This window comes from Chenopodium album, chromosome 24, assembly GCF_948465745.1.
Source record: "Chenopodium album chromosome 24, dcCheAlbu1.1, whole genome shotgun sequence".
NCBI lineage: Eukaryota > Viridiplantae > Streptophyta > Magnoliopsida > Caryophyllales > Amaranthaceae > Chenopodium > Chenopodium album.
In genome coordinates, this window is record NC_137857.1 from 4629021 (window position 1) to 4643655 (window position 14635).

Genomic DNA, 14635 nt, shown 5'->3' on the forward strand with positions numbered 1-14635 from the left:
CCAATTATAATTAAGTGGCCAACACAAGGTTGGCCTGTTATGCTTGTGTTTGGCTCATGTCAAAATTTGAAATGTTGTTCATGTAGAGCTCATTTCCAAGTGTTAGATCTTGTTCTAGTTGACTGAAATAAGTTGAACTGAATTGAACTAAACTGAACTCTATAGAACTGAACTGAACTTATGAAAACTGAACTGAACTTATTAGAGCTGAATTGAACTGAATTTGATGAGAACAGGCCCGTAGACTTGCAGTAGGCTTGTACAAAATTGGGTCATTTTTGTTTCATGTCATTCATGACTTAATCGTATTCATATATCTGTATTGGCTCAAGCCAGCTCATTGTCACGTGCTTACTTATTTGCCTAAGTTCCCTTACACGCGGTCGACTTCATGCACAATAAATGTACTCGTATTTCGCTTTATAATACACTGTACATCCTAACTCATAAGCGATTGTCTTGTACTCTATGAGGCTAGTAATAAGTAGCATTTACAGAGTATTTTATTATGAATTTATTGTATTGCGTGAAAATTGGAGAGTTTGCATTATTATTTTTCCAAGTGTCCATGATATATTATTGTTTGAAATTAACTTCCAGAGTTGAACCATGAGATCTAAAAGCATAGTTGTAGCATGGTAGGGCAAAGGAAAATATGGATATTTCACAACTACAATAATGATTACGTTTTACGTACAAAACATTTATTTTACACAATAAATAAATAAAAGATTACTTTCAGAAATGAGAATCCTATCTTCTCATGTACTTGTGTCGTACTCAATTTTAAGAAATCAACAACTTGGATCTCTCGTCACAGCAAACTACTGTAGATAGGACTGATTTTTTTATTTTGTATTTTAAATTTCCTGCGGTGTATCATGATGTTATCAATGTACTAGGTTAAGGTGTATTCTTTAATGTGGAATGTTGAAAAAGTAACAAAGAATGACCATAAATGAGCTTGATATATTAGTACATTCAACTAAAGCTATTTGAATAATTTTTCTTTTTTTTTTTAAAAAAAAAGTTGTGTTAACTACAAGAATAAACTAGTATATATAAATTGATCGAAATTTTAATAATGATCGAACTTAAAGAGGTTTAGATGTATACAATTACTCCTACATTCGAAACATATATGCAAGTTAATTCTCATTTTATAAATTTGGTAAAGTTACTTTTCTCATTAGGATTTAAAGATGGAATTTTCACTGGTATCAATAAGGTGGTCTAAATATTCGCATATTCCTCTATAAGAAAATTCATAGTTCATAGCCATTTAAATCTCTTCTAATAGTTTAGGATTTGAATCAAAGCTTTGCTTTGCTTACTACACCATCTACTACGTTGATAGAAGGTTTTATTTATCAAGCTTCAATTAAATAAGTATAAAATAATTATTTGTCAATTGCAATAATACAATTAGCTCAAAGTTGTATAAATTACCATGCATGTTTATTTTTAAAGACTAGAAAATATTGCCATATAATTATATAAATTATTTTTTCACATGAACCAAACTACTTTATACAATATGTCAATATGAAAAAATAAAAAATGCACGTATGTAGTACGTACGAAATCTCAGAAATAATTGCATGAGTTGCGTTATATTTGCATGGGCCAAGCGCATTAATAGTAAAAAGCTAACAGCCTGATGCATGGTGATGAAATTTAAGGAATCTACACATCCGTACTCTGCCAACTAGAATTAGCTACTCCCATCATTTTGCCAAAATAGTACTAATATAGCCAAACCAATTTTTGAAAAAAAACTAAAAATTATATAAAGTTGATGGATTAGTCATTTGATTGATTCCCTTGGAGTTAGCTACGTTAAATCGATGTGGAGCCTCCTTATCATCTACATCTATATATGCATGCATTATGTCAGATAATATAAAACCCCTTGATTAGAGTGATTGCCGTTGATCAATATTTATAGGGTTAACATACACTTAAGAATATAAAGAGAAGGTAAAGGAATCTCCGTCTCAAGCATTCAATTTCTCCTTTAAATTAATTGCTATGTACATTATTACATTGCATCAAATAATCTTCTATATATCAATGTCTAATTAAGGATTGGTGTTATCTTTTTTCAATTTCTCTGTCTATTGTTCTTTTTTATATTTCGCAACACATAATAAGTTTAAGAAGATGATGACAATTAGAAAGATGAGTACGTAAATAGTAGTAGTTGATTAGTAGCAGAAACAGATCATCACTCAGACACTGATTCATAATTGATAATTCAAAGTCATGCTTCTTGTTTTGTGTCTTTTTCTCTCACTCTAATAGAGAAATAGTACACTGATTTTGCACACGAGGGCATGTTTGGCCTTAAATTTGGGTCCTAGTATAAGATAAATATTTTCTACCTCCTATCAAATCATCTACATATATACATGTGTAGTGTTATGTTATTTCAATCTTTATCATAAATAATAATCACCCCTATTCAATAATGTCATATCAATGGGGCAACCCTCCTCCTTTAATTTGTTATTTCTTATAGCACGGTATGCATACGTGTAATTGTACATTTATACTTATTTCGTTCTTTTTATATGTAATACAAAGTATAATGTATTCCTTTTTGAATGCAACGTTAACTGTTGATTTAATTAAGCATAGATTTTAGTTGTATTAAAAACAATTTGATTGATAACAAAAGAAGAAAGATAATTAATGAGGAAAAGAGGAAAGCCTATGAGCTTCAAACGACTAATAATAGTGATAACAAGACTAATAACTTCATGTGTTAGATTGTTTTATAATCGAAGTACTTATTAACTTTATTCATTGATCGATCTTTTAATCAATATGGTTGATATAATATATCATATATGTTCACACTTGATGTATTATTTACTTAAACCGATTCATATCATTAACTCATCGATTATCAAAAAAAAAAAAAAAAAAAAAAAAAAAAAAAAAAAAAAAAAAACATTAACTCATCATAGTTATTGTATGTTGGCCCGAATGAATAATTGAATCTTCTTCTTCTTTCAAGGCACAAAGCACTCGTTTTTCTTTCTCTATCTTGTAAAATGCTTGTATATTAATTTGACATTAGAGGGATTTTTCAAACATACAACGTTTCTCAATACTTTTCCATCAGGATTTCCATTGAACACTAAAATATTAAGAAACACACTTTATGAGTTTAAATTTAGGTTATAAAACGCAATATTGTACATGTGCATTCACATTTACCTACAAGCTACAACCCTTGTAGGAATCGTATGTAATTTCATACTTCCTCCGTTTCTGTATAGTTGCAACACACACTTCATCACGGTTTTTAAGAAAACTGGACTTCACATGTTGTTATAATACACTTAAAATGGGTTTAAAAGGTTGTAAAAAGTATAACCAAGTGGGCCATGTGCTTTAATTAAAGATAATAGCTCAATTTCACCATATAAACCTTCCTTTTATAGTGTGTTGCAACTTGTAACTATTGTGACATTTTTATTTTAGGGAAGTTTTTCAACTATAAAGAAACGGTGGAAGTATGTTTTAAGATGAATAAATGATTTAATTAACCTACATATCAGTAGATCATAAGATCGATTTCCATCATTCCCGCTCTCGTGGCTTCTAAAAAAAAACTCGAGTAATAATATAGTGGGTGGGGCCAAAGTAGAGTTCGAAGGAGCGGGAGCTGAAAATGCGCCGGCGCTAGTACTATTGAATTCCACGTGGGGGGCCAATACGACGCCGTTTAGTGTCAGACTTTAGTAAAACGACCTTTCATTGCATCCATTGCTCCTCAAGTCACGTGTTCGACTCCCTTCCAACGCATTTTCGTTAGCCTACACTTGTTCTTTAATACACGTTGGTTGTGTTTTGTGTTCCTTAACTAATGTCTCTTTCAACTCAAGTCTCACTTCAAATTTTAAAAACATGTCTACATAATAGAAATTTTGATTGTGGAGAGTTTGAAATATAATCGGAATTTAAAATATCGCATTTTTATTTGTATTTAGGGCTTGTTCACATTTACTGAGCTGAGCTGAGCTGGACTGAACTGAACTAGTTAAAGCTGAATTAAACTGAACTGAACTGATCTGAATAAAGCTCAAATGAATATTTTATGAGAGAAAGAAATTAAGAGCTGGACTGAAATTAAGGTAAAGTAAACAACCCCTTAGTTGGAACTTTAAAATTCAACTTTCATGTTAGGTTTCTTCATACTCGAGATTCTTATAAATACTCTTATTTAAACCATATTAATGTTGGTTAAATTACATCTTTGTTGTCTAATCATCTATTATCTATGATCATTATGAATTAACTTTTTAATTTTGTTTTGTGGAATTCGTAACTATTATCACGAAAATGTGTTTTCTCAAAGCATACGTTAACTTTATGCTGTACAATAAATTAGTATTCAAAATTGGCTAGGGTCGTTCAATTTTGAGGAAGTTACCATAGACTTATTCAAGACTACCGATAATTTGTTTTTCTAGTATTCTCTCTCATTTTGGACATTACTAGAGCTACAAAGCATGATTTGGTTGAACATATTATGCCAAACAATTAATTATATAATGACCGTTAATTTACAAATTGACGCCACATTTTTTTAAAGAGAGTTTTAAGTTGATCCATCAACCAATAGCTCACAACAATAATAGTAGCCTTAATACATGAATATAATGATTATTTGACAAGTTGACAATAATAATGGAATATCATATGCTATCATTTTTATAACTTATGTTGTGTGGATAAAATTAAGTGTGTAGAAAATCTCCCTTTTTATCAAAAAAAGAAAAAAAAAAAAAAAAATTAAAAAAAAAAGGTGGTGGGCTCAAGATATGGTGGGCTCCAAAGGTTAGACACACGAATGGGCCAAAGGCACCAATTGGGGCAATCTTGAGATCAAATAACCCAAAAAAAGTGAGGTCCACCTCCACCTGCGCGCATCAGCTTCATTTTCAGTTTGTTTTTGGCTCTATTCTTTAACCCAACCTTCACTTTCTTACTTCACCTATTTCTACCTTTTTACCTTTTTTTTTTAAATCCAAAATTACAAATTTACAATAATAATTGTGGTGGATAAAAAATGCAGTAACGTTCATCAACAATGATAGTTCATTACAATTATTAGGTGGGTGTGTATTCGGCCCCGTTCTTTTCACCTTTATTTTGATGAACTGAAATTATTTTTATTGAAAACTCAATTTTACTGATTTAAAAATGGATCGGATTCAACACACATCATACAAGTCAGCTATTTGTATCAACTAATTACACTAGTGGAGGATTCAAACTTGTATAAATAATGGATGCATCTAGTCATCTAATAACTAGTGAATTCCAAATTTCCAATTGTTATTAATAGTAGATCTTTGTATAGGATTAAAATTTTTGTTTCTCTCGCCAATCACAATTGAATAAAATGATCATCAAGCCTTTATTTGTCATCCAACATAGGGAAAGAGATCCATACCTTTTTTCAATATAAAAAGTAATATAATGCACTCATTCGAGCAACTTTTTATAAACAGCACGACTTGTGATCATAAAACCATTTGTCAAATTCACAAATTTTGCCAAATAATTGGCAAAATTATTACTTTTAAAAAAAAAACCCAACTATTAGATCGAAGACATATTGCCCATAATACTTGTAACTTGTATATAAATCGTCTGTTTTTTTTTTATTTTATTAATTTGTAGTTCATGCATGGATTTTCTACAATTGATGAAATAAAAGATGAGCAACCATATATACATTAATACATATCAATATACGTAGTATATGTATGTATTACTACATAAAAATGGATCGGATACAGCACTACAGCAGAGTAACATTTAAGTTTCTACTACAAAGTAACATATTTGCAAAGAAATAAGATTTTGTTCATATGCAAATTTAAAAAAACCCGTAGAATACCTAATTGGTCCAATAATTTTATCACTCACTATAGGTTGTTTCAACAACATTGTATTGAAATTGCATTAAAACAATGCAAGTCGATGTCCAACCATCTTATTAGTATCTTTTTTGGTTAAACATGATAGGGGGAGAAATGTGCATATCTTTAAAGTGAAACAATCTTTAAAAATCTTTGCACAAAATGATACATAAAAAGGTGTATAATATATATCGAAAGATATGGAGTGTCACTAAGTCGACTAAGAGTTTGTTGTAGCAAAAAAACATTAAGTTTTGGGGGACCATGAACATGAACATGAACATCCCATACTTTGGTTATTACCAATCAACAAATAATAATATTTAATAATTAAGAGGGAGATCTTGGTCACATGTTTGCATGTGGAAATATGGGGATATAATTTTGGTTTTTTTCAATTAATCTCTTTTGGCCTCAATTCTTCTGTCAATTACTCTTATACTTATAATTCTCCCTTCTTTTCTTATAATTATTCAATTACAAGCATGAATGCCATCCAGGCCGTAATAGATTATGTATATTCCTTAAGCCTGTATATAAACATTACACATATTTTTTTTTATACGATATGAGTTTGAAAATGTATGATAAATCACATCAATTGATATTATTAAAGCAAATCCTCCTTTTATGTTTTTAGTATTACTATAATAATTTCGCACGTCAATTACTATAATAATTTATTTTAATGCGTTTCTTAGGAATTTTAGTTTTTTGTTAATCAATTAATAAGCCCTTTTTATTAACAAGTATGACTATCAATTGAAATAGTCTCAATAGCATCGATTTATATCCTGGCACTTTTTTTTTAATGCACCAATAGAGTATTATGTGTCAGATCAGTTTTAGACAGCAACAATGTATTATTGATAAATAACTAATAAAAAATTAATAAATCCCTGGAAAACGCTTACTAATATGAATATAAGTCTTTATATTCACACCAAAAAAAATATAAAATAAAAAAAGGTCTTTGTATATAGTATAATACATCGTATATGTTACCCATGCATAGAATCATGAAACGATCGGTCAAAAACTACTATATTTAGACATATGATATATCTATGATAAGATAACAGAATTACGTGAGAAATGTTTGAATTGTGTTCAAGTGGCAAGGTTTGTATGGATTTGAAGTTTCGTTCACACAACCCTCATCCATCTCAACATGAGTGTGATTCCCCTATGATGAGGGCAATAACAATTGTAATTCTAATCTCTTAAATTAGTAGTACACAATAGAATATTGAGCCACTATTAATTTGGTATTAAGACAACACACTAATATTTTATTTTTATTTTTATTTTTTTTCCTTAGAAGAAAATAGCACAGTCAGAAATTAATGGCCATTGAATAATAAACAAGCATTCACCAATAACATAATACTCATGATTCAACCAACAATGAGAACTGTGAGGGGCCTAAGTATGTTATGGCCCCTTTTTCTCAATCTTCCGAGAATTTATTAATAGAGTATATAAACTTATGATGTGCATGCTTCAACCATTAATTTAAACTTTTGTGTTGGTCCTTTAACTAATCAAGAGCCAGTGTATTGTCTAAAGCTTGTTACGCCTCTAGATCCAACCTTCTAAGCTACAATCCGAAGATTTCCAACCTTGCCTTCCTTTTCCAAGTGTGTTCCAACTCTACCAAGCCTCCAAACAAAACCAAGTCACATGAGATGTAAAGAATAAGAATAAAATTATTATTAAGTTATTAATAAGACAAGATTAAGGGAATTGCGATTGAACTTTCTATGCCTATTTAAAAAAAACCCCTAATTTAATTATAATCGGTTAAACTACATGGAAAGACAACGAGAAATGGGCCCATGCCTTGAACGTGAGATCTAGCTTCATGCACTAATATGATTGCAACAAGTAATTTTAAAAATTTTAAAACTAATTTGATAGTACACCTGATCTAAATTATTGGCGATGAGGTGATGAATTATCAATTATGGGTGTCATTTTATAAAAAAGCTCATATTAAATTTTTTTTTTTTTTTTTTTGTAAAAATATCATGTTCTGCTACCGATGTTTGAATATTTAATCAAATGTCATCAAGAAAGATTGATAATTACCAAATATATAGAAATCATACTACATTAAATTGGTTTACACCAAATTGAACTTATGTATACTTATTTGATTGTTATAATTGATATTTTTTACTATTAAACTTGATTGATTATTTCAAGTATTATTTTTGGTTGGTAGAGCCAAGTTTCACTTTAGGAGATAAGATTTTCGACGAACTAATGTTTTCCATGTTGTATGTGTAGTTATACACCGCTTGGCATGTACCTTACTTATAGTATAGACGTTAAGATATTAATACTTAGTAATAACAATTGAGTTGTTTGTTGTAAAATACCTAAAATGGCTAGCCTTTTCTATACTTTATAGCATTAGAACGTATGTTTTCATACTAGCTTCTATCCTGTTTTATGTAAATGTCATTTTCTTATATGTATTCGTATCCTATCTTACGCAATTTCATGTAACCAAATATGACAGAAAAGTGTGATTCCAATATGATATATAACTTAAGATGTAACTACTTAACAACAATCTGTGATTTGTTGTAAAGTAACCAAAAATCACCAGTTTTTTTAACGTTTCTAGACGTTATACTCTGTATGTTGTCCTAACAACTTCCATCTTTAATTGTTTCATCACAACACATCTTTTATTGCATTAGCGTGTCATATACGAAGTATTTAATTTCAATTCATATCCGATTATATTCAATTTTATGCTACAAATATGATGATGAATTTTAATTCATGTATGGTGTGGCCTGGTTGAGATATTATATTAACTATATTAGCTTATCAACCTCTAAGCAATTTAAATTGTTGTGAAATGATAGGGAAAAAGTAAACCCTTTTCAACAGCTATAGGCATTATAAATAACATATGCATGTACATTATTATCATAAAGCATGCCCTAAAACTTTTTTTTTAAAAAGATGAATAGAAGATCGTAATGTTTGTTATCGCTTCAGCCAAATGAACACAATCGACCTGGCTGACCATACAGTATGGTGTAGCCAGTCATTATGGAGGTCACTTCATTAGTACTCGTACTATAAGCGTTACTCGGTTATTGTTACAGAATTACTTCGTGAGTATCGTGACTCTATCCATTTTCATACAACCAATTAACTAGAACTGTTACGACATTCTTCAATGAATACATCCATGATTCACCCCTAAAATTAAAAATAACATTTCTCCCACCCCTTGATCAGATCTCTTTTGTTATAAGGTGTGTGATATTGATATATATAGAGTGGATTTTTGGCTTCATTATTCCTGCGTTGCGTATCTGCCATGCTACCGCAGACCGCACTAACAACAGAGTTTCCCTTTTCTTTTTTCTTTTTTTTTTAAAAATTTTTTTTTTTAAAAGATGCAAATAAAAATATGTGGGTAAAAATGTATGTTGCGTGAAAAAACTCATAAAAACTCCATTTTTTTTTTCTCTCTCTCTCTACTCTGTTGTTTCTCTTGTTAACCCTACCTGCTAAATTATAGAGAGAATATGATAAATAGAATAAACTCAATCACTTGATTCATAAAGATGATGGCCATGGCCAATAAATAATACACCGTTTCCCTAACCCGATAGAATTAGGAAATAATAAAAGATATCAAAAAGATATTATGCTAAGCATAAAATATATACTAAGCATAAAATATGGAAACTAAATATATCCAATTAATTTCCTAAAATATATCCTCCAATACCCCCCCTCAAGTTGGAGCATGGGGATTGTAAATGCCCAACTTGGAAAGAAGATGATCAAACTGAGACTTTCCAAGCGCCTTAGTAAAAATATCTGCAAGTTGCTCCTTAGTGGAAACATAGGAAGGAGCAATTAAGCCCTCTGTAATAGCATCACGAACAATGTGACAATCAATCTCAATGTGCTTTGTACGTTCATGAAAAACTGGATTTCGAGCTATATGTAAAGCAGATTGATTATCACAAAATAACTTGATCGCCTTAGGGTGTTGGATACCCAAACTCAAAAGCAAGGCCTTCAACCATTTCAACTCATGTGTGGTTGAAGCCATGCAACGATACTCAGCCTCAGAAGAAGAGAAAGAGACTGTGGGTTGCTTCTTGGTTTTCCACGAAATAGGAGATTTACCAAGAAAAACTAGCCAACCAGTCAACGAACGACGAGTAAGAGGACACGCCGCCCAATCTGAATCACACCAACCCTGCAAAGTCAGGTCACTATCTGCACTCAACAAAATACCCTGTCCCGGAGTACCCTTTAAATAACGAACCACCCTAAGAGCTGCTTCCCAATGCTCAATCCGAGGTTCGTGCATAAACTGTGAAAGAATATGAACCGAATATGCCAAATCTGGTCTAGTCACCGAGAGATAAATCAACCGCCCTACTAGTCTACGATAAGACTCGGGATCCTTAAGTAACTCACCACTAGCAAGACTTAGCTTGTGGTTCTGCTCCATCGAAAAACCACTTGGTTTCGCACCTAATAGCCCTGCTTCAGAAACAATATCCAAGGTGTATTTTCGTTGACACAAAAACAAACCTGATTTACTACGAGCAACTTCAATGCCCAAAAAATATTTCAAAGGACCAAGGTCCTTCATCTTAAAACAATCACCAAGATAAGCTTTGAACACATTTAATGCAGCGGAATCATTCCCAGAAATAATAAGATCATCAACATAAACTAAGACATTAATCTGAACATTGCCTTTAGTGTATGTGAAAAGAGAATAATCAGAGTAAGATTGAATAAAACCGTACCATTTCAGAGCCGTAGTGAGCTTTGCAAACCAACATCTTGGAGCTTGTTTCAACCCATACAAAGACTTTCTCAAACGACACACCAAACTCGAATCCGAGCTCTCAAAACCAGGAGGTAATTTCATGTACACCTCCTCTTCTAGATCACCATGTAGGAAAGCATTATGAACATCCATCTGCTGAATCTCCCAGTTTTTTGAAACTGCTATAGCAAGAAAAACGCGAATAGTAGTCATTTTTGCAACCGGAGCAAAGGTCTCACCATAATCAATGTCTTCTCTTTGATGATTACCAAAAACAACCAAACGCGACTTGAGACGTTCAATATCACCATTAGACAAAAATTTCGTCTTATACACCCATTGACAATCTAGAGCTTTCTTGCCGGGAGGAAGATGCTCCAATGTCCAAGTCCCATTATCTTCCAATGCCCTTATTTCTTCTTTCATAGAATTTCGCCAACCTTCAGATTTCATCGCTTCTTTAAAGGATTTTGGATCCTTTCCCAAGACAACAGCTGCAAGAAATTTGCGATAATTCACATAAAACATGTCACAATTTATATAGTGTGCTAGAGGGTAAGGCGTACCTGAAGGAGGGATTGGAGACGGAGTGGACGGAGACGGACTTTTAGCAAAAATCGTATGTGTCACAAAATCACGATGCTTAACATTTGGAAACTTTTGGCGGAAACCACGACCCAATTGTTGATTATTAGAGCCATTCAAATCATCTTGCTCAAGAGGACCGGATTGAATAGGGGACTGATCTGAAATAGCTGAATCGGGCTGCCCAAAGGCCCAACATGCGCTGAAGACTCAGCATGAGCAGTGGGCTGCTTGCCTGTGGACCCATCGGGCGATGGAAATCCATCGGTTTGGTCAGAAAGTAAACCGGGCTGATGGAAAGGAGGCCCAGCGTACGATGGGTAGTCCGTGGCTGCTGAAACTGGGATTGGGCTTGGTGAATGAACTGCTTGCTCATCCAGTAAATCCCCAACCTCTAATTCGTCATAGATAATTTGTGAAAATTCATCATGAATATTATGTTCTTCATACTCATTATTTGCAATGTTCACAACCTCGGGACTCACAAAAGGGAAGACTTCTTCAACAAATTTCACATCCCTTGAAACAAAAAATTCTTTTGTAGCCAAATCAAACAACCTCCATCCCTTTTTACCAAACGGATATCCTACAAACACACATTTTCTACTGCGACTAGCAAATTTGTCTCCATTTGTTTTCTGATTATGAGCAAAACATAGACATCCAAAAGTACGAAGTGCATCAAATAAGGGTGGTTTATTGAACAAAATTTCAAATGGAGTTTTATTTTGTAACAAGGGAGTGGGTGTACGATTAATTAGGTGAGCAGCGACAAGAACACATTCCCCCCAAAAATAAATAGGCAAATTAGCTTGAAACCTCAAAGCTCTCCCAACTTCAAGAATGTGTTTATGTTTTCTCTCGACCCTCCCATTTTGTTGTGGAGTCCCCACACAAGAGGTTTGAAAAATAATTCCAGTAGCACTAAAATAATCACGCAAGCAATTAAATTCAGTGCCATTATCACTTTGCACAACCTTAATGGTTTGAGAAAATTGTCTATCAACCATTGCAACAAATGCTAAAAACATTCGAAAAACCTCAGTTTTATCAACCAACAAGTAAATCCAAACAGCTCGAGAATAATCATCAACAATAGTCAAAAAATAACGAGCTCCACATGAAGAAACATGTCGATACGGACCCCACAAATCACAATGTATTTTCTCGAAAATCCTAGAAGCTCTACCATCACTCAAAGGAAATTTATCTCTAGGATGTTTAGCACGCATACATACCTCACACCCTTTAGAAAGATTATGTTTATTGCCATTAACATGAGGAAGTAACTTAACCACTTTTTCGGAAGGATGACCCATTCGACGATGCCACAACTCCAAGGTCAACTTTGCATTGTTCACATCAACATGATTCACCGAATCTGAATTGCTAAAATAGTATAGTCCGTCTCTCCTAGCTCCCGTTCCAATCAACTCCTTCATTTGAACCTGTACAACACACATATAAGAATTAAATTGGACAATACAATTAAGGTTATCTGTAATTTGTGACACAGAAAGCAAATTGCAACTCAAATTAGTAACATAAAGAACCCCGGTTAGGATGAGCTTGTCCGACAAACGGACAGAACCAATTAAAGAAGCCAATACGGTGTCACCATTGGGAAGACCAACGGGACACTCAAAACTCTGCGTATCAAACAACCAAGATTTGTCTCCGGTTACATGATGAGTTGCCCCTGTGTCAATAATCCAAGAAGTAACGTCAAATTTTCCATTCAAACAATTGTTTGGAACATTAACATTACCAAACAATCCCGTAATTGCATTAACGTCAGAAACCGAATACTTCCCCCCCTGGACGCAAAAATCCTCACGGCCGTATTTGATAAGGGGTGATAAAAATGATGTTTCATCATCTCCAGTCATTGTATGAGTTTGTAAAAAAAAAAAAAATTAACCTGCTCTTGATACCATGCTAAATTATAGAGAAAATATGATAAATAGAATAAACTCAATCACTTGATTCATAAAGATGATGGCCATGGCCAATAAATAATACACCGTTTCCCTAACCCGATAGAATTAGGAAATAATAAAAGATATCAAAAAGATATTATGCTAAGCATAAAATATATACTAAGCATAAAATATGGAAACTAAATATATCCAATTAATTTCCTAAAATATCCTCCAATACTACCCCAAAAAAAAAAAAAAGAAAAAAAAAAAGAGTTGTAAAAAAATAAAGATTTAAAAGAATATAAGCAACCCCACAAGGCTTTTTCATTGATAATAACTCTATAAAAGCTGCTTGACATACATCCTACTATACATATTGCTAGAGTGGTCCTTCTTCTTTCTCTTTTTTGTTAATTACATTATTCTCTTCTCTATCTCATACCTCAACTAAGCTTAGCTACCTCATTCTTCTTACATTTTTCACTCCTTGCCTCCTTGCTTGGCTTGCTTGCTTGCTCGAGCGGCGAAATGAAAATTGCTAGAAGTAAGTCCTGTCATGCTTTTCCACAGCTTTCTTGAACTTTCCTCCTCTCACTCCGCTCATCTGTTCGCCTCTAATGTGGAATGGTACGGCGGTTGAGGAGATGACTATATTTGGCGAACTGAATGACAATTCGAGATTGAATTGAATTTTATCCGTGGAAAGTTCAAGAAAGCTGTGGGAAAATATGGCGTGGGTTTTTATTAGGATTTCGCTTGCTTGCATATATGGACTGCCGTTCGTTGATGTCTTACATTCAGATGAATAAACAGTAAGAATTTCCTATGTTATAAATTCTCTTATTCTTTTAATTTGTTTTGTTTTGTTTTTTTTTTTTGGGGATGGTCATCATTCACTGAAATTCAAGAAGATTTACCCACAAAGAGAATAATTTTACTTTTTACTGTTAAATTTCAGATAAAATTCACATTTACTACACCTTTTTATTGATTTTTAATTTAATTTTCCTTTACATTATTATTCATTAAAAATTAAATTAAATTTCTTTTTAAGGAGCAGAGAGAAGATTCTCAACCTTTTCCTTTTGTCACATAGATCAGAGATGATGATGATAATGATAAGTCTCCTCTTTGTTGTCTTTTGGGTATTTTAATTTCTACAAAGTACCATGTAAGAATTTTCTTTTTATTTTAAATATATTTTATTTGTAAAAAAAAATATTACATTTTGTCTACATCTACATATATGAATTAAATATACAAAAATTAATTTTCTTATACCCTCTTTACTCTTTAATTTTAACTTTTTCTTTGTCCCTTTTGAAAAGAAACATAAAAAATATTCTGACTTTCGGTTT

The 14635-nt window shown here is 32.4% G+C and overlaps 1 protein-coding gene across 1 annotated transcript; it reads right to left on the reverse strand.

Moving 5' to 3' along the window:
• Positions 1 to 9448: 9448 nt before the first annotated feature.
• LOC145610417 (uncharacterized) lies at positions 9449 to 13244 on the reverse strand. The gene is made up of 6 exons (XM_081665762.1): positions 12594 to 13244; positions 11337 to 11535; positions 11079 to 11264; positions 10857 to 10949; positions 10258 to 10475; positions 9449 to 9478 (listed from the first exon to the last, which is right to left on the reverse strand). Exons 1-6 carry the CDS (start codon positions 13242 to 13244, stop codon positions 9449 to 9451), a joined length of 1377 nt encoding a protein of 458 aa, XP_081521888.1.
• Between the last annotated feature and the right edge of the window lie 1391 nt (positions 13245 to 14635).